A 19872-nucleotide genomic window follows, 5' to 3' on the forward strand; every position below is an offset into this window, starting at 1 on the left:
AGAAAATACAATGAAAACAGATTACCTCTGGACTCTAAACACACCGTCCACACAGATAACCCAAGGGAAAAAAAGCACTGAGACTGGACTACAGATTAGATTTAACTTCATAAAACAGCTTTCACTTCAATACAAAGTTAAGAAGCTGGATAGAATTGGAGGTGTCATGGCGAGGTCCATTGCTGGATTGCAGCACCTCTCCTCTTTGTCTCTACCTGCTCTGGCAAACCTGTGGTAGAGGGCACTTACCTTCTTAAAGAGTGCAACACCTGTCAGGTGGACGGATTATCTTGGCAAAGGAGAAATTCTCGCTAACAGGGATGTAAAATAACGTGTGCACAACATTTGAGAGAGAAAAAAATAATAAGCTTTTTGTGCTTATGGAACATTTCAGGGATCTTTTTATTTCAGCTCGTGAAACATGGGACCAACACTTTACATGTTGCGTTTATATTTGAGTTCAGTATAAAATGTTGATCCCAAAAGTGAAACAATGATAAGAGGAAGAGAGAGATAAAGAAAAGAGAAAAGGACACAGAACGAAACAAATCTCACAGACTCGTGAAAAAGCTCTGCAGGAGACATTCACCATAAAACAATAGGGATAAACAAAGATGGGACAGCATATATAGATATCATCTCCTGTAGCCTTAGTGCGGAGGACGATTTTTGCTCCTCCTGCCTCTGAAGACTTAAAGGAAAAGTTTCAAAATACAGAAATCTGGCCAGTATGATTTATGTTGCATCATATGCGCCAAATTTCAGTGTTTTGAAAGATACATATCTTGAAAAGTTGATTGTTGACATGCAAAACATTATGGGACTATATCCAGAATGGACTAATGAAACAAATACCAAATAATGGGTGGAGTTTTCCTTTAAAGCTTCATTTTGATTCAAGGCCACCTGTGGTGCAATTGAACATATTACGAGTATGCAGGGTACACAGTGTTAGCTGTTACACAACAGGCTTAATACATGGTGTTCTTAAAAGTTCTCAATTACCCTGCTGTGTTCTTAAGAGCCATCCATAGCCCTGCTGTGTTCCTAAGAGCCATCCATAGCAGGGCTGTGTTCTTAAGAGCCATCCATAGCCCTGCTGTGTTCTTAAGAGCCATCCATAGCAGGGCTGTGTTCTTACGAGCCATCCATAGCAGGGCTGTGTTCTTACGAGCCATCCATAGCAGGGCTGTGTTCTTAAGAGCCATTCATAGCAGGGCTGTGTTCTTACGAGCCATCCATAGCAGGGCTGTGTTCTTACGAGCCATCCATAGCAGGGCTGTGTTCTTAAGAGCCATCCACAGCAGGGCTGTGTTCTTAAGAGCCATCCATAGCAGGGCTGTGTTCTTAAGAAGCCTCCATAGCCCTGCTGTGTTCTTAAGAGCCATCCATAGCAAGGCTGTGTTCTTAAGAGCCATCCATAGCAGGGCTGTGTTCTTAAGAGGCCTCCATAGCCCTGCTGTGTTCTTAAGAGTCCTCCATAGCCCTGCTGTGTGACTCCAGTGCAGCAGAATGATAAAAGATTGGTTTCAGGTGCTCTGCCTGATCTATTATTCAAATGAAATTCAGAAAGTCCTTAAGCATATAATGAATTGGAGCTGTTGCTGGCTACATGGACTTTATTACCTGACCCCCTCTCTCCTTCATATCTTTTCCTTTCTTTCTTTCTTTCTTTCTTGTCTTTTCTTCTCAACTCCTCTGTTTTCCTCTAAAACATCACTGTTCCACAGATGGTGATTCAACTTTACCTTCCATCCTATTGTGCTCGGTCACCACAATGTCTTCCTATCGGGATTGTTGCTAATGTGGTTTCCCCTCCTCCCTTGGCCTTCTGGTATTATTTTCACCTGAAAGTGTGTGAATTGTCTGGTCAGCTTCAATATCCTCATTAGTTTCATTAAGTTGAATGGAATAATAAGTAGATCTTAGTAGAATAGAATCTAACTACATTCAGAGAATATAACTCAGTAAGCTGGATATTTGCTTCAATGCCACAGTGGCCTAATTACAATGGCATATAGGCCTATTTAATGAGCACCTATTCATTATTTTGTGTCCTTAATTTGTTGCGCATGAATGAGCATATGATTAATGTATGATTCATCTAAAACATGATGAATTAATCAATTACAATTATGTAGCTTGTTATTGGTAAGGTGGTCATTAGAATTCCACAGGGAGTGGTTGCATGGGCTGAGTGAATAAGCCTCTGCCTCTATGGATGACACACTGTGATGTCTGCTGCTGGTCTCAACATTGTCGTTACATCCAAAACACACAACACACAGGTAAGATGGCAGAGATAGATATGGCAGCTCTGCTTACTCGCAAATGTTCAGTCTCTGGATAATAAAGTAGATGAGCTCAGGGCGAGGATCTCCTTCCAGATAGACATCAGGGAATTTAACATACTTTGTTTCATGGAAACATGGCTCTCTCGGGATATACTGTCCCGTCCATACAGCCAGCTGGATTCTCAGTACATTGCACAGACAGGAATAAAGAACTCTCCAGGAAGAAGAAAAGCGGCCGTGTATGTTTCATGATTAACTACTCATGGTGTGATTGTGATAACATACTGAAACTCAAGTCTTTTTGTTCACCCGACCTAGAATACCGCACAATTAAATGCCAACCGTATTACCTCCCAAGACAACTATCTTCGGTTAAAGTCACAACCAAGTATATTCTCCCTCAAGCTGACACCACGACGGCCCTCAAAGATCTACACTGGACTTTATACAAACTGGAAAACACATATCCTGGGGCCACATTTATTTTAGCTGGGGATTTTAACAAAGCAAACTTAAACAGGAAGTACCCGTGCTAAGGTCTATTCAATGCCGGTTTGACCGGAATCCATGCTTCAAGATTGTTTTCATCATGCGGACTGGGATATGTTCCGGGTAGCCTCTGAGAATAACATCGATGAATACACGGATACTGTAACTGAGTTCATTAGGAAGTGTGTAGGAGATGTTGTACTCACTGTGACTGTTAAAACCTACACAAACCAGAAAACGTGGATAAATGGCAGGTATTAGCGCAAAACTGAAAGCACAAACCACCACATTTAACCATGGCAAGGTGACTGATAATATGGCCGAATACAGTGTAGTTATTCCAAACAGGCAAAATGTCAGTACAGAGACAAAGTGGAGTCACAATTCAACGGCACAGACACAAGACAATCACAGACTACAAAGGGAAAACCAGCCACGTCGCGGACACCGATGTCTTGCTTCCGTACAAGCTAAACACCTTCTTTGCCCACTTTGAGGATAACACATGGCCACCGACGCGGCCGCTACCAAGGACTGTGGGCTCTACTTCTCCGTGGCCGACGTGAGTAAGACATGTTAAGAGTGAGTGTTAAGCCTCGCAAGGCTGCCGGCCCAGACGGCATCCTTAGCCATGTCCTCAGAGCCTCAGAGCATCCTCACTCCAGCTGGCTGGAGTGTTTACGGACATATTCAATCTCTCCCTATCCCAGTTTGCTGTCCCCACTTGCTTCAAGATGTCCACCATTGTTCCTGTACCCAAGAAAGCAAAGGTAACTGAACTACATTACTATAACTTCTGTCATCATTAAGTGCTTTGTTGGCTAGCTAACGATCATATCACCTCTACCTTACCTGACACCCTTCAATTTGCTTACCGACACCAATAGATCCTCAGACGATGCAATCGCCATTGCACTGCACACTGCCCTATCCCATCTGGACAAGCGGAATACCAGAACGCTGTTCATTGAACGCTGTTCATTGACTATAGTTAAGCAGTCAACACCACAGTACCCTCCAAGCTCATCATTAAGCTCAGGGCCCTGGGTCCTGTACTTTCTGACGGGCCGCCCCCAGGTGGCAAAGGTAGGAAACAACACCTCAACTTCGCTGATCCTCAATACAGGTGCCCCACAAGGGTGCGTGCTCAGCTCCCTCCTGTATTCCCTGTTCACCCATGACTGCGTGACCACGCAAGTCTCCAACTCAATCATCAAGTTTGCAGATGGCACAACAGTAGTAGGTTTGATTACCAACAATGATGAGACAGCCTACAAGGAGGAGGTGAGGGCCCTGGGAGTGTGGTGCCAGGAAAATAACCTCTCACTCAACGTCAACAAAACAAAGAAGCTGATCGTGGACTTCAGGAAACAGCAGAGCGAGCACGCCCCTATCTACATTGACGGGACCGCAGTTGTGAATGTGGAAAGCTTCAAGTTCCTCGGCATACACATCCCCCGACCATCTGAAATGGTCCACCCACACAGACAGTGTGGTGAAGGAGGCACAACGACGCCTCTTCAACTGCAGGAGGCTGAAGAAATTTAGCTTGGACCCCTCACAAACTTTTACAGATGCACAATTGATAGCATGCTGTTGGGCTGTATCACCGCCTGGTATGGCAACTGCAGCGCCCGCAACCGCAGGGCTCTCCAGAGGGTTGTTCGGTCTGCCTAATGCATCACCGTTGGCAAAATACCTGCCCTCCAGGATACCTACAGCACCCAATGTCACAGGAAGGCCAAAAAGATCATCAAGGACATCAGCCACCTGAACCACCTGAGCCTGTTCACCCCGTTATCATCCACAAGGCGAGGTCAGTACAGCTGCTTCAAAGCTGGGGCCGATAGACTGAAAAACAGCTTCTATCTCAAGGCCATCAGACTGTTAAATAGCCCTCACTAGCCAGCTTCCACCTGGTTACGCAACCCTGCACCTTAGAGGCTGCTGCCCTATATACATTGACTTGGAATCACTGGCCACTTTAATAATGGAACACTAGTCACTTTAATAATGTTTACATACTGCTTTACTCATCTCATATGTATATACTGCATTATATTCTACTGCATTTTCAATCTAATATTTATATATTTCTTAATTCCATTCTTTCACTTTTAGATTTGTGTCTATTGTTGTGAATTGTTAGATACTACTGCACTGCTGGAGCTAGGAACACAAGCATTTCGCTACATCTGTAATAACATCTGCTAAATATGTGTATGTGACCAATAACGTTTGATTTGATTTGACAATGACGGTACCAGGTTACCATGGCAACCACTGGCAGAAATACTAGGGGAAGTATGGCGCAGCTCGGAAAAAAGGCAGACACACACACAGTTCTAGGCTCACTCCTCTGTAGCGCTCCGGCAATATCAGCTACCCATCTCCCCTTTGCAATACAGATCACTCCATCCCATCGCCGTCTCTCTCTCCCTCCATCTTTCCGTCTCCCTGTGAGCTGCTCTTATCCTCTGACAGTCGATTGATTGATCAGTGCAGTGAGAATGGCTCTATTCCAGTGACTAGTGCTTTGTGGCAGGTCCCTACAGCATATGTTCATTCGTCATTCCACGTCCCTGTGCTTCAGTATGCCTACAGGGCTGCTGAGTTCCGCACTGCACTCTCACACTCTTTTTTTACTTTCTCTCACTCTCCCTTTCTCTTACTCTTTCTCCTTCCCGCTCTCTTTACTTTCTCTCACTCTCCCTTTATCTTACTCTCTCTCATTCTCTTTCTTTTCTTCTTTCCCTCTCGTACCATCTCTTTCTCTCCTTCATTCTCTCTCCCTTCCACACAGATAGCTCCCGCTACATATTTGACTTGTAAATTGGGCATCTATTTGTGTCAAGCCCATCAGGGGCTGTCAATATGTCCCTCTGCCGCAACCCATCTTGTGAATTTCTACACACTGAGATGTGTGGAAGCGAGAGAGAGAGAGAGAGAGAGAGAGAGAGAGAGAGAGATGGGCTTCTGCAACTAGTATGGCATCAGAGAAAGACTCCTGTGGTTTCAACAGGCCCTAGATCAGTTGGTGTGTCATCAGACCCGCCCCTGGCGGTTCAGAGATTTCTAGATCAGTAACACATGATGCACTCGGTGGAGGAGACTTGAGTGTTGGGGAGGGTTAGGAGAGAAAGCCCACAGTAGTGGAGAGAGAGGCGTAGGACACAGATTGGGATGGTGTTAACACACAGCAGCTGTTCAGCACACTGAAGCTGGTTTTTAAATGTATTTGTTATTATAATCAATTTTTTTAGGGTGTAGATACGCTTTAACATAGCATATAGCTGGGTTGTTCATGGCACTGGGAACTGAGACACACATACAACCACGTGTTCACACACGCACAAGAATACATATTTATATTATTTTTTGCCGTTTCTCTAATTCTTTCACGAAGCAATATGGGACACGATGTCACTGCATCTTTGATGCCATGTTAGCAAAAACAATACCCAGAGTTCTATCATGGCCTGCCAGTCTAATAGCACTGATGAGTCCCTGCCCCAAAATCCCTTTACAGGTGATAGACTAGAAGGATTACCTGCCCTGTTGTCTTCAACGTTACAACTCCTAACCCTGAGGGATGCTCCTCTGTCATTTAAAACGCTGTGCCTGGGGGAACACCCACACACTGTACATCACACAAGCCATTTGAGCGTCTGACAGAATGAAGTGAATAAACAAGAAAGTGGGACTGAAGTCCCTTCGCGAGCGGGAACACACACAAACATGCACACAGCAGCACACACTAATTTTGCATGCCACGGCGGCTGCTTCAGATGATGTCAGAGCTGATGGCTCGTTGAGGGAAGCGATAACTGTATTCCTTGTGACGGCTGTGTTTGAGGCTTGTTTACCACAGCGCTTTTCTCAACAATGCGTAGCCATGGGGGAAATAAAGACGCCATAGACGTTTTGATGAATGCAGAGCGAAGCAAGCTCGAGAGGAACAAACGTGGGTATTTTCAGAGAAGAAAAAGAAGGGGGTTAGCGTCGGTGCAAAGCTCTCTCACTTCTCCAGACGAGTTAAGAGGAGCGGTGTTTGAGGTGACCTGTCATGTTGGGGAAGGCGGGAGCAAGCGGCCACAGCGAGGGAAAGAACGGATGATGAAATGGAGAGGAAACACCGACAAGAATTGGAGGGAAAATGTGTACCCAGGCAGGGGGCCCAGGATCAAATTTGGGAAACCCTGACCTACCCTGCTGCAGATGACCTTACTCCAGATGTACATCGTCTATGGAAGAGTTCACCGTTTGGAGGCCACTGTAAGACGAGACACTTTATCTTCCTCTAAGTCAAGTAACTCTTACCTGTGTCCTTGTGTCCCTTGCGCAGGTCTTGGTCAGATGGAATACTGCACCTCCAGGATTGTTAGAGCCAAGGAAATGTAGATGATTATCATCACTACCAGCGGAACATTCACCACTCTGGGAGCCAGATGTTCTTCATAGTGTGTGTGCTCATTATAAGGGAATATGGGATTTCAGCCCGTTTACAGTCTGTGTGTAGGTTAGGAAGCAATGCGGCACCTTTATGGCCTCTTCCACTCGTCCACGTATCTTGGAAGGCAGGCAGGCTCCTTGTTATGTTGTGATGATATTGGTGTATGTGTATAAATGGATACCTGTGTGTATCACACACAAACTCACTTTTAAAAAGTGTGATGAGCAAATGCTGGAATAACACCATTCATATCTGGCCTCACTATTATCTATAATGCCGCAGCTAGAATACTTATGCAAGATGAACCAAGAGACACTTTGTTAAGTGTTATGTCAAGGTTAAAGTAGAAGTATTAACACTTTTCAGTCTGAAAAACAACAACACCTGCAATATATTTAACTGATTGAGACCAACAGACCACGCAACAAGAGGTAGAAGAAGTATATAACCAAGTGTATTCCCCTCTGTTAATGTACACATATTTAGAGTAATCTCACTGGAACACTTTACAATAACATTTAGAAAGAACAGGAAGATACTGGGAGGAGGATGGTTCTTTTTGCAATGGATTGAAAGAGAAACCGGACAAACCGAATGAGGAAAAAGGATGGGTGGGATGGAGCCATTCTCCAGACATGGCGGCCATTTTGACTCTAGCAGTTACAGAGAGATATAAAACAATAGAAAATAGAAAAGAGAGGATGGATGAGACCATGTGCGGTCTTCAGTTAAATGGTTACCTACAATCTGCCATTGTGAGAAAAGGGGATGAGGTATGGAGAGATGAAGGGATGAACGTGGGACAAGAATGGATTGAGATGGCAGTAGGAGGGATGGAGGAGAGGTTTAATGTTTGTAACCCAAATCACATTTGCTTAATTACCAAAAAATAACATATACATTTTAAATTTCCCAGAATTGATTATCTTTGTCGTATTTTTTTCTCCGAACAGGAATGGTAATAGGGAAAACACATTTTCTTAGTAATGGGATGAGAGATTCAAATATTTAGACATTTCACAAACTTTTTTTAAAGGTTTTTCTTTTCTTTTCATGGTACAGTTTTCTTTTTTTAATAGAGTTGAGAAAATTGGAATACTAGAGTTCTTGTTGTACATCAGCAAGTGAACTTGCTGTTCGCCTTGTTCTGTGTTTTTTTCCATTTAACGTTTTTCACTGGGCTTGCCCTCATTGGCTGTCATCAGTCTTGACCAATGAGAGGCAAGAACGCAGATCCAAGGTAGCGTACGCTTTCCCCCCAACACTAAGGGGCGACAGTGGGACTCCAGCAAATGAATTCACAATTTCCATCAAATGTCTCTCATTTTTCAGGGAAAGAAACTAAAAAACAAAAACAGCAAACAAAAAAACACCGTCCCACTCTTCCTTTTAATCTCCACCTTAGTGGGACTGCGTTTCCCACTGTCGTTGAATGTTGGTCATAGTGTGCATGATTAAGGGGATTGGTGGGGGATATCGGTCTCACGTCAAGTATCAATTGTCCATCATCTTCGTTATCTATCACCGAGTCCACTGATGCACGCGCATTAGGGTGCATTTCTCCTCTTATGACACACTCTCAGTTAGGTCCATAGCGGTTTTTTTTCTCTGAACGTCTATACATATATATATTTATATAGAACAAAGTCAGGTTGTCTGCTGGAGGTTGGTTTCTGGTTTGTGTGTGATAGGACTGTAACGACGTGAGCCACATCCTCTGCGGTAGTGGGCTCAGTAGGGGGAAATGCTGTGTGGAGCCCCCAAGAAAAACACATTACGGATATCTGCTGGAGAACTGAAAGACGACCCAGGGTTTTGGCCTCAGTAGTTGTTTTGGCGGCTAAAACGTAATACGTAGCATCCGCTGGTTGCTTCAAGGTGTTGTCCTCACACGGGGTTTGCTAGTTATCATCGTCATTTTTTTGTGTTTTCTCCACAGAAAGTTTCTTCGGAAATGACTACTACATGCTTGAAACATAGCAGAATAATGTTGCATCAGCTCCTCAGGACCATAGACAGGGACAGAAAAAGATGCTCACGAGTGAGAGAAGGAGGAAGAGAAAGAGGGAGAGACTTCACGAGAGACAAGTGAGGTGATGTTTGAATACTTAGATGAGGGAAGGAGGCAGATTTGACACCTAGTTTCTGTATGTTTGGCAGTATTTTGGTATTACTGTACTTGGCTAGCAGTGGGGTTTGAACTTCCAATACAAACCCATCTAGTAGATAGAATCAATACATTTATGATTTAATATGTTAGCTTTTTAGCTAATTAAACCAGACACTTAACCTCAAACACTGATGGTGGTTCTTCCTTCCCTGTGTCTCTCTATAGTCAATCACCATGCTTAACTCTGATTGTAGGCTATATACAATACAATACCCTTTAAATGGTGCTGGATTACCTAGCTTCGTTGTAGCATGAGCTCTGGGTATGGCTGTTGGCACAAAATTATATTATATTGAGCGAGGTTTGGCGGCCATTGTAGTCAAGACTTTGTCTGTTTGTGTTCTCAAAGAAAATGTTATGAGGCTAAGTGAGAAAGAATATTACTGTATTGAAGAAAAATACCAAGAATATTTTGAATAGTTGTGTAAAAAATAGGACTATGTGTCGATCTGATTAAGACGTTTAAAACGTTTCTGTGCCAATCCCATCCTTTCTCCCTTTGCTTTAGGCTCTAAATGGGTTGAGGAGGAAAGCGAGGAGGTCATTTTGGCGGCAATGTAACCTATATACTAAAATAATTGAAACTCTGCCCACAAAGATTTTGCTAATTACTTTACAGTTGTCACTTCATATACTGCCTTACCTTTCTCCTTCCTCTACCTCCATCTCTCCCCTCTCCTCTCTCCCCCTCCCTTCCTCTCTCTCTGTGTGTCTCCTTTCGTCCTCTGTCTCTGGCTAGGCCGGTCTCAGACGTAGTACTCCTTGTCTTTGTTCTTCTTGTTCTTGGTGGTTGTCTTGGCTGTGCCCGGCTGTTTCTCCTTCACCAGGGTGCCGTTGCTCTGCGTGGCCGAGTTACTGATGTAGTTTCGGCTCTGGTCTACCTGGTAGGAGCCCTCGTCCCGGTTACGGTACTTATACATGGCGTAGAGCAGGATGAGGATGCAGAGGGCAGCGGCCGCCACGATGCCTACCACCATGCCCGTGGTGCTGCTGGACTCCCTGATTACCTCCACTGCGCCGGGAGGCCCTCCTCTCTCTGGGGAGGTGGGGTCTGGGGTGGGCACATGGGGGAAATTGGGAGGGTAGGTTACACCTGGGACATGGCGGTGGCGGTCAGGGTCTGAGGAGGGGTTGGAGGGCGGCAGCAGCACCTGGTCCCGGGTGTTCATCTTGCCAGCGGGGTTTTTGCTGCTGCTGCCGCCGGGCTTGTTGAGCCTGGGGCCTAGCTGGTTGGGGTTGGCTGTGGGGGTGGAGGACAGAGGGGGGCGGTGGGAGTTGGGGGGCCGGTGGGAGAAGTGACGGTCGTGGGGGTTATGGATGCCACTCTCGTTGGGGGGAGGGGGGAGGACCGTCCTGTCGGTGACGAGGGGGGAGTTTTTGTAATAGTCCTCGTCGTCCGACTCGGTCATCTCACCCGAGCCGTAGGCGGACACCTCGATGGGTCCCGCCTCTTCGCAGTCCTCCTGGTCCAGTGGGCAGGGGGGGCGACCGTTGGGCAGGGGGAGGGACTCTTTGGTCGTTTCGAGGAAGGGTAGGAGGGGCCGGTAGGTGGGGGGCGGGGGGATTACAGGGTAGCGGGTGACGATGGATGGGGGGTCTAGGGAGTCCACCGTTATTATGGGCAACACTAATTCACCTCCTAGGACAAGAAAGAGACAACGGAGGGAAAAGAGTGTTAGTGAAAAACAGAGCGCCCTCTCCAGACCAAAAAAGAAAAACAACAAAAGTTCAAATGAAAACAGCAACACCATTATTAGAACAGCACTAAAACCTGACATGAGGTCAGTTCTAAAGTTGAGTTAGTCTCTAGTCTTCTATTTAAAGAGTTAAGCTGACTAAACAGATGTACAATACATAGTATAAAGATAACAATACATTTTCTGACTCTCCTTACATCTCCCTTGCTCTAGACTGAACATGACTATACTTATATGTTACTGTTGTCCATGGACAACATGTTCAAAAGACTAAACAACAGATCAACATCTACTAGATACAAGCTATCCTTTGCTGTCTGCCTGTCTATGCTGTTCTATTTCTACGCTAACTCTCAGTTTTCTTTGGGTTAAATAAGATAGCAAACCACGGAGTTCAGGTCACTTACATCAACAAATTGGCCGCATGATTTTTGCATGAAAAAAAAAATTACAAAAGAAAGCTGTGTAAGATTGTTCTTGAATAGTGATTAACAACTCCCCCCCCCCCCCCCCCCCCCCCGACACTCCCCCCCCCCCCCCCCCATTTTTTTTCTTGTTGTGTGTGTGTGAAAAATCTAATAATTCTCTAAATAATTCATTGTGTTTTTCAGTTTTCATAAAGAATGGCTCAAATCCTATTCCGCCTTGGGGCATGGTGGGTTCCATGGCTCAGTTCTAATTAGCTGTAATCTGTATTCAAACCCCGAAGACCAGCTGGGGGAAACTGATGCCCCTAGTTTCTCCCCCGAAACACAGTCTACAGATGTGGTTCTAACACCCACCTCCCTCCCAGTAGATATGCTAAAACAAGGAACATTAAAATTCCCATTCCCTTCTACCAATTATCACCCGACACAGTTAACAATTTCTTAGATCTTTATGCCTTAGCCCCATTTGTCTATGCCTTTATATTCAGTGTTGGAGGGAATTGGATCATTTTGTGAATTACTTTTTTTTTGTCCTTTGTAATATAATCACACCCATAGTTAATAAAACATTTGGGGTGTTTACAAGTCAGTACATTGCTTTAAAGATAGGACAAAATCATTCAGACAAACATAGGAGTACCAATTGGAGACGTTAAACATAATGGGAAAATGTTAGCAGTACATAGCACAATATCAATGGCAAGTTTACATTCCCTCTTCAAAAAACAATTTGCTACCCTCTGCCGCATCCCATAATCTTGTTAAGGTCACAATCACAGAAACAATTTGCAAAAATGTTAGGGGCAGTTTGAAAGATTATGACATTTCTCTTTATGGACAATGATAAGGTTAGTCACAGAAATGTCCATAACATGAATCATACATATTCTTAACCCTGGCCCTTTTCTTGTGTTGATGAGGTAAATTTGTGTATCTAAAACGGAATAGGGGTCGGATAAAGCAAGTGAGTGTGGAGTGGAGAATCTAGAAATGTGTATTGAGGGTATTTTGGGGTTGTATTTGTAATTCCTAGGCCAACATATCCCACAAGTGCTCAAGCCCCCTCCAAGCCCTCAAGACCCATTTTTCCTGACAACCCCACAATAAGTAGGGCAAGGGACTTTCATAAGGGTTATAATGCAACTTTTACACAAAAACCTTTCAAAAGATCATCACCAATAATACACAGAGCAACAACAAGGTCTTTAGAGGGAGTAAAAACATGAATGCTGAGAAAGAGAAAGTTAGTCAGTATTCAACCTTAATAGAACCTCATAGGATCAAGCCCATTCCCAACTCATACAACTGCTACTGCACAGTCAAAATGGCCATGTTACCGTGGCAACATTAGGGTGCCTACTTATGTGAGGATCTCTGTGTCTGAGGGTTGAGATTCACCTTGAAGAGTGTTGGCACACTTGAGGAACAAAGAAAGGTAAACAGAGAAAATGAATAAACCGCTAGCCCAAAATAAGATAGAACTACAGAATATTAGATGACTTGTCATACATATTCTGTAAATTCGTACGATTCTGAGCATTGTTTTCTACTTTCCCGTCTTCCTGTACTCTAGACATATTTAGCTTCTATTCTGACTTGCTGGATAAGATAGACTTGCATCTATCTTTACCTCGCCACCTGTCTGTACGACTGAAATGGTGCCAGTGGAATACCTCGCTGTCCTCCTGCCTCTCTGTATGCAGTCTGAGCCTCGCTGTCCTCCTGCCTCTCTGTATGCAGTCTTCCCCTCGCTGTCCTCCTGCCTCTCTGTATGCAGTCTGCCCCTCGCTGTCCTCCTGCCTCTCTGTATGCATTCTGCCCCTCGCTGTCCTCCTGCCTCTCTGTATGCAGTCTGCCCCTCGCTGTCCTCCTGCCTCTCTGTATGCAGTCTGCCCCCCCGCTGTCCACCTGCCTCTCTGTATGCAGTCTGCCCCTCGCTGTCCTCCTGCCTCTCTGTATGCATTCTGCCCCTCGCTGTCCTCCTGCCTCTCTGTATGCAGTCTGCCCCTCGCTGTCCTCCTGCCTCTCTGTATGCAGTCTGCCCCTCGCTGTCCTCCTGCCTCTCTGTATGCAGTCTGCCCCTCGCTGTCCTCCTGCCTCTCTGTATGCAGTCTGCCCCTCGCTGTCCTCCTGCCTCTCTGTATGCAGTCTGCCCCTCGCTGTCCTCCTGCCTCTCTGTATGCAGTCTGCCCCTCGCTGTCAACCTGCCTCTCTGTATGCAGTCTTTCCCCGCTGTCCTCCTGCCTCTCTGTATGCAGTCTGCCCCTTGCTGTCCTCCTGCCTCTCTGTATGCAGTCTTTCCCCGCTGTCCTCCTGCCTCTCTGTATGCAGTCTGCCCCTTGCTGTCCTACTGCCTCTCTGTATGCAGTCTGACCCTCGCTGTCCTCCTGCCTCTCTGTATGCAGTCTGCCCCTCGCTGTCCTCCTGCCTCTGTATACAGTCTGCCCCTCGCTGTCCTCCTGCCTCTCTGTATGCAGTCTGCCCCTCGCTGTCCTCCTGTCTCTCTGTATACATTCTGCCCCTCGCTGTCCTCCTGCCTCTCTGTATGCATTCTGCCCCTCGCTGTCCTCCTGCATCCCTGTATGCAGTCTGCCCCTCGCTGTCCTCCTGCCTCTCTGTATGCAGTCTGCCCCTCGCTGTCCTCCTGCCTCTCTGTATGCTGTCTGCCCTTCGCTGTCCTTCTGCATCCCTGTATGCATTCTGCCCCTCGCTGTCCTCCTGCCTCTCTGTATGCATTCTGCCCCTCGCTGTCCTCCTGCCTCTATGTATGCAGTCTGCCCTCGCTGTGCTCCGCTACTGCGTGGCTCAGTCACAGGTGTCTGACACTGAGGGAGTGTTGTAAGAAAACCAAGAGCCGTTATGAAGCCATCCAGTATCTGGTGGCCAGGGCTCAATGTGTGCCCTGTCGACAGGATGACACGAGGGTGAGCTGAGGTGAATGTTTGGTGTTCTCGCCACAATATGGTTACATCGCTGGGGAAAAAAATGCCACTCTGTCTGAGTAATTGCTGAAGACTCTGTGTGAACCTGCTTCTAAGTAGTCATGATCATTAGGTGAATCCAAGACTTTGTTAAAAAAGTGGATTTGTTTATTACCGTTTGCATTGTTCTCAAATGTGTTGCATTCCTTTGGTTCTAATCATCATGAATTAGAAGGTGAAAGTGCAAACCATAACAACACTCTCTTCTGGCCACGTAATTCAGCTTTGTGCCATAAGCTTTGTCCTTGGTGCCGTACTTGGATAGGAAAAGTTACTGCTGACCACAAGGCCAAGGTTGGAGTAGCTGACGGTTTGTCAACCCTCAAACACAGACCCACACAGGCATCTACACGCATGGCTACACTCGTCTCGCTCGTCTCTTCACTGAGTGTGTCTTTGTCTCGACACAGTCCTATCAACACCTCTGGTATACCTCCCCTTCCCATGACTGTGCCCGTAAACTGCATATGCAGCTTCTGATTGGTCAGATGGCACCCACAGGTTGGCCACCATAGCCACACCATTGGCTGTATGATGAATCAGCTGGTGTGAACGGACATGTTCAAACAGGTTTCAAACGCTCCGGTCATCATCACACTGAGAACTGCCAAGAACCCATAGAGAACCCATTGAGGTGCCCTTCGTTTGGAAGACTGAAAATCCACTTGACTCGCTACATTGTAAAATGATTTGACCTGTCGAGGGAATGAGCTTTTCCCATAGTTAGGTCAGCCCGCCGTGGCGTCACTCGTCTTTACAGCTCACCGTCTCCATAGCGCTAGAGGAGGACTCACCTTGTTCAAACCAGAACTCAAAGTGGGTGTGTTTTTTCCCCTCAGCGCTAAAGACGGATACCGACGCATCAACGATGGATGCCAAACAAACACGGGCACTAAGTTGTTCTGCCGATCACGTTGGCTCGTCCTGAGCCACGTGAAATATTCATGGTCGAACGACTGTTCAGAGTTGATATGCTGCATGAAGAATGAGCTTTGATTACGCTGCGAAGAGACTAGAGCTCACAATGGACACGGATGTTCTAGCCTAAATCATTCTCCATCTCCACAACGGTCAACTATACAGGATAATAATCCACTTAACAAAGACTACATTCTTGATTTAGTCCAAGGAAAACTCCACCCAAAAACTATATTTGGGTATTTGTTGAATTAGCCCATTGTTGACATAGTCCCAAAATGTTTTGAATGTCAGGAATCAAGTTTTCAAGATGTGTAACTTTCAAAATGCATCATATGGGCCAAATTTCGGCATTTTGAAAGTTGCATATCTTGAAAACCTACTGTAGTGTGCGTTCAACAGTGAAAAGCATTCCACAGTTCATCATTGAATATACAGTCTACGCGTGCCGTCCTATGATGAGGGTGGGCAATTTATTCCGACGTTGATAGACGAAGGTACGTTCACCACGTATGGTTGATTATAACGGATTGCTTTCCAGAGTGCTTTTCTACACAACACTTTGAGATGGGTTGCATGAACTCTCACTCGTGTTGGCTAGTTCGGCAGACTACTGTTTCTACCTCACAAGAGCGCTGTTTGATCACGGGCTGAGTCAACGCATGAAATATCAACCTATCGTCTTTTCCTCTCATTATTTTTTCTCATCTTTGCCTTCATTTTTCTCTCACTCTATTCTATTCCCTCTCAATCACTGTCAGTGTTCTCATTTCTCTCTAACATATTTACTGTCAGTGTTCTCATCTCTCTAACATATTAACTGTCAGTGTTTTCTCATCTCTCTCTAACATATTTACTGTCAGTGTTTTCTCATCTCTCCCTACAATATACTGTCAGTGTGTTCTCATCTCTCTCAGACAAATTAACTGTCAGTGTTTTCTCATCTCTCTCTAACATATTTACTGTCAGTGTTTTCTCATCTCTCCCTACAATATACTGTCAGTGTGTTCTCATCTCTCTCAGACAAATTAACTGTCAGTGTTTTCTCATCTCTCTCTAACATATTTACTGTCAGTGTTTTATCATCTCTCTCTAACATATTTACTGTCAGTGTTCTCATCTCTCTAACATATTTACTGTCAGTGTTTTCTCATCTCTCTCTAACATATTTACTGTCAGTGTTTTCTCATCTCTCTGTAACACATTTACTGTCAGTGTTTTCTCATCTCTCTCTGACAAATTAACTGTCAGTGTTTTCTCATCTCTCTGTAACATATTTACTGTCAGTGTTTTCTCATCTCTCACTGACAAATTTACTGTCGGTGTGTTCTCATCTCTCTCTGACAAATTAACTGTCAGTGTTTTCTCATCTCTCTCTAACATATTTACTGTCAGTGTTTTATCATCTCTCTCTAACATATTTACTGTCAGTGTTTTATCATCTCTCTCTAACATATTTACTGTCAGTGTTCTCATCTCTCTAACTTATTTACTGTCAGTGTTTTCTCATCTCTCTCTAACATATTTACTGTCAGTGTTTTCTCATCTCTCTGTAACATATTTACTGTCAGTGTTTTCTCATCTCTCTCTGACAAATTAACTGTCAGTGTTTTCTCATCTCTCTGTAACATATTTACTGTCAGTGTTTTCTCATCTCTCACTGACAAATTTACTGTCGGTGTGTTCTCATCTCTCTCTGACAAATTAACTGTCAGTGTTTTCTCATCTCTCTCTAACATATTTACAGTCAGTGTTTTCTCATCTCTCTGTAACATATTTACTGTCAGTGTTTTCTCATCTCTCTGTAACATATTAACTGTCAGTGTTTTCTCATCTCTCTGTAACATATTTAATGTCAGTGTTTTCTCATCTCTCTGTAACATATTAACTGTCAGTGTTTTCTCATCTCTCTCTAACATATTTACTGTCAGTGTTTTCTCATCTCTCTGTAACATATTTACTGTCAGTGTTTTCTCATCTCTCTCTGACATATTTACTGTCAGTGTTTTCTCATCTCTCTGTAACATATTTACTGTCAGTGTTTTCTCATCTCTCTCTGACAAATTAACTGTCAGTGTTTTCTCATCTCTCTCTAACATATTTACTGTCAGTGTTCTCATCTCTCTAACATATTTACTGTCAGTGTTTTCTTATCTCTAACATATTTACTGTCAGTGTTTTATCATCACTCTCTAACATATTTACTGTCAGTGTTTTCTCATCTCTCTCTAACATATTTACTGTCAATGTTTTATCATCTCTCTCTACCATATATACTGTCTCTGTTTTTCTATCTCTCTCTACCATATTTACTGTCAGTTTTTTCTCATCTCTAACATATTTACTGTCAGTGTTTTCTCATCTCTCTCTAACATATTTACTGTCAGTGTTCTCATCTCTAACATATTTACTGTCAGTGTTTTCTCATCTCTAACATATTTACTGTCAGTTTTTTCTCATCTCTCTCTAACATATTTACTGTCAATGTTTTATCATCTCTCTCTACCATATATACTGTCTCTGTTTTTCTATCTCTCTCTACCATATTTACTGTCAGTTTTTTCTCATCCCTCTCTAACATATTTAATGTCAATGTTTTATCATCTCTCTCTACCATATATACTGTCTCTGTTTTTCTATCTCTCTCTACCATATTTACTGTCAGTTTTTTCTCATCCCTCTCTAACATTTTTACTGTCAGTGTTTAGTCATCTCTTTCTAACATATTTACTCTCAGTGTTCTCATCTCTAACATATTTACAGTCAGTGTTCTCATCACTCTCTAACATATTTACAGTCAGCGTTTTCTCAACTCTCTCTAACATATTTACTGTCAGTGTTTTCTCATCTCTCTCTCTAACATATTTACTGTCAGTGTTTTCTCCTCTCTCTCTCTCTAACATATTTACTGTCAGCATTTTCTCATTTCTCTCTAACATATTTAATTTAAAAGAATTCTCATCTCCCTACAAAAAACTGTCAGTGTTTTATCATTTCTCTCTAACATATTTACTGTCAGTGTTCTCATCTCTAACATATTTACTGTCAGTTTTTTCTCATCTCTCTCTAACATATTTACTGTCATTGTTTTATCATCTCTCTCTAACATATTTACTGTCAGTGTTTTCTCATCTCTCTCTCTAACATATTTACTGTCAGCATTTTCTCATTTCTCTCTAACATATTTAATTTAAAAGAATTCTCATCTCCCTACAAAAAACTGTCAGCGTTTTCTCATCTCTCTCTAACATATTTACTGTCTGTTTTTTCTCCTCTCTCTAACATAGTTACTGTCAGTGTTTTATCATTTCTCTCTAACATATTTACTGTCAGTGTTCTCATCTCTAACATATTTACTCTCAGTTTTTTCTCATCTCTCTCTAACATATTTACTGTCAGTGTTTTCTCATCTATCTCTAACATATTTACTGTCAGTGTTTTCTCATCTCTCTAACATATTTACTGTCAGTGTTTTCTCATCTCTCTCTCTAACATATTTACAGTCAGTATTTTACCATCTCTCTCTAACATATTTACTGTCAGTGTTTTCTCATCTCTCTCTAACATATTTACTGTCAGTGTTTTCTCATCTCTATCTAACATATTTAATTAAAAAAAATTCTCATCTCCCTACAATATACTGCCAGTGTTTTCTCATTTCTCTCTAACATATTTAATTTAAAAAAATTCTCATCTCCCTACAATATACTGCCAGTGTTTTCTTATCTCTCTCTAACATATTTACTGTCAGTGTTTTCTCATCTCTCTCTAACATATTTACTGTCAGTGTTTTCTCATCTCTCTCTAACATATTTACTGTCAGTGTTTTCTCATCTCTATCTAACATATTTACTGTCAGTGTTTTCTCATCTATCTCTAACATATTTACTGTCAGTGTTTTCTCATCTCTCTAACATATTTACTGTCAGTGTTTTCTCATCTCTCTCTCTAACATATTTACAGTCAGTATTTTACCATCTCTCTCTAACATATTTACTGTCAGTGTTTTCTCATCTCTCTCTCTAACATATTTACTGTCAGTGTTTTCTCATCTCTCTCTAACATATTTACTGTCAGTGTTTTATCATCTCTCTCTAACATATTTACTGTCAGTGTTTTATCATTTCTCTCTAACATATTTAATTAAAAAAAATTCTCATCTCCCTACAATATACTGCCAGTGTTTTCTCATTTCTCTCTAACATATTTAATTTAAAAAAATTCTCATCTCCCTACAATATACTGCCAGTGTTTTCTTATCTCTCTCTAACATATTTACTGTCAGTGTTTTCTCATCTCTCTCTAACATATTTACTGTCAGTGTTTTCTCATCTCTCTCTAACATATTTACTGTCAGTGTTTTCTCATCTCTATCTAACATATTTACTGTCAGTGTTCTCATCTCTCTCTAACATATTTACTGTCAGTGTTTTCTCATCTCT

The 19872-nt window shown here is 43.2% G+C and overlaps 1 protein-coding gene across 7 annotated transcripts in view; it reads right to left on the reverse strand.

The window, feature by feature from the left end:
• Positions 1 to 7668: 7668 nt before the first annotated feature.
• The window catches only part of LOC110531840 (neurexin-2), a 1034463-nt gene continuing 1022259 nt past the window's right edge, over positions 7669 to 19872 (reverse strand). For 6 of the 7 annotated variants that reach the window (XM_036987703.1, XM_036987707.1, XM_036987704.1 and 3 more), the window contains one exon: positions 7669 to 11045. In XM_036987703.1, coding sequence (XP_036843598.1) covers positions 10153 to 11045 — 893 coding nt within the window. In that variant the 3' untranslated portion in view covers positions 7669 to 10152. The remainder of the gene's footprint in view (positions 11046 to 19872) is intronic. The other variant, XM_036987708.1, reaches the window with a different exon arrangement.

This window comes from Oncorhynchus mykiss, chromosome 9, assembly GCF_013265735.2.
Source record: "Oncorhynchus mykiss isolate Arlee chromosome 9, USDA_OmykA_1.1, whole genome shotgun sequence".
Classification (NCBI taxonomy): domain Eukaryota; kingdom Metazoa; phylum Chordata; class Actinopteri; order Salmoniformes; family Salmonidae; genus Oncorhynchus; species Oncorhynchus mykiss.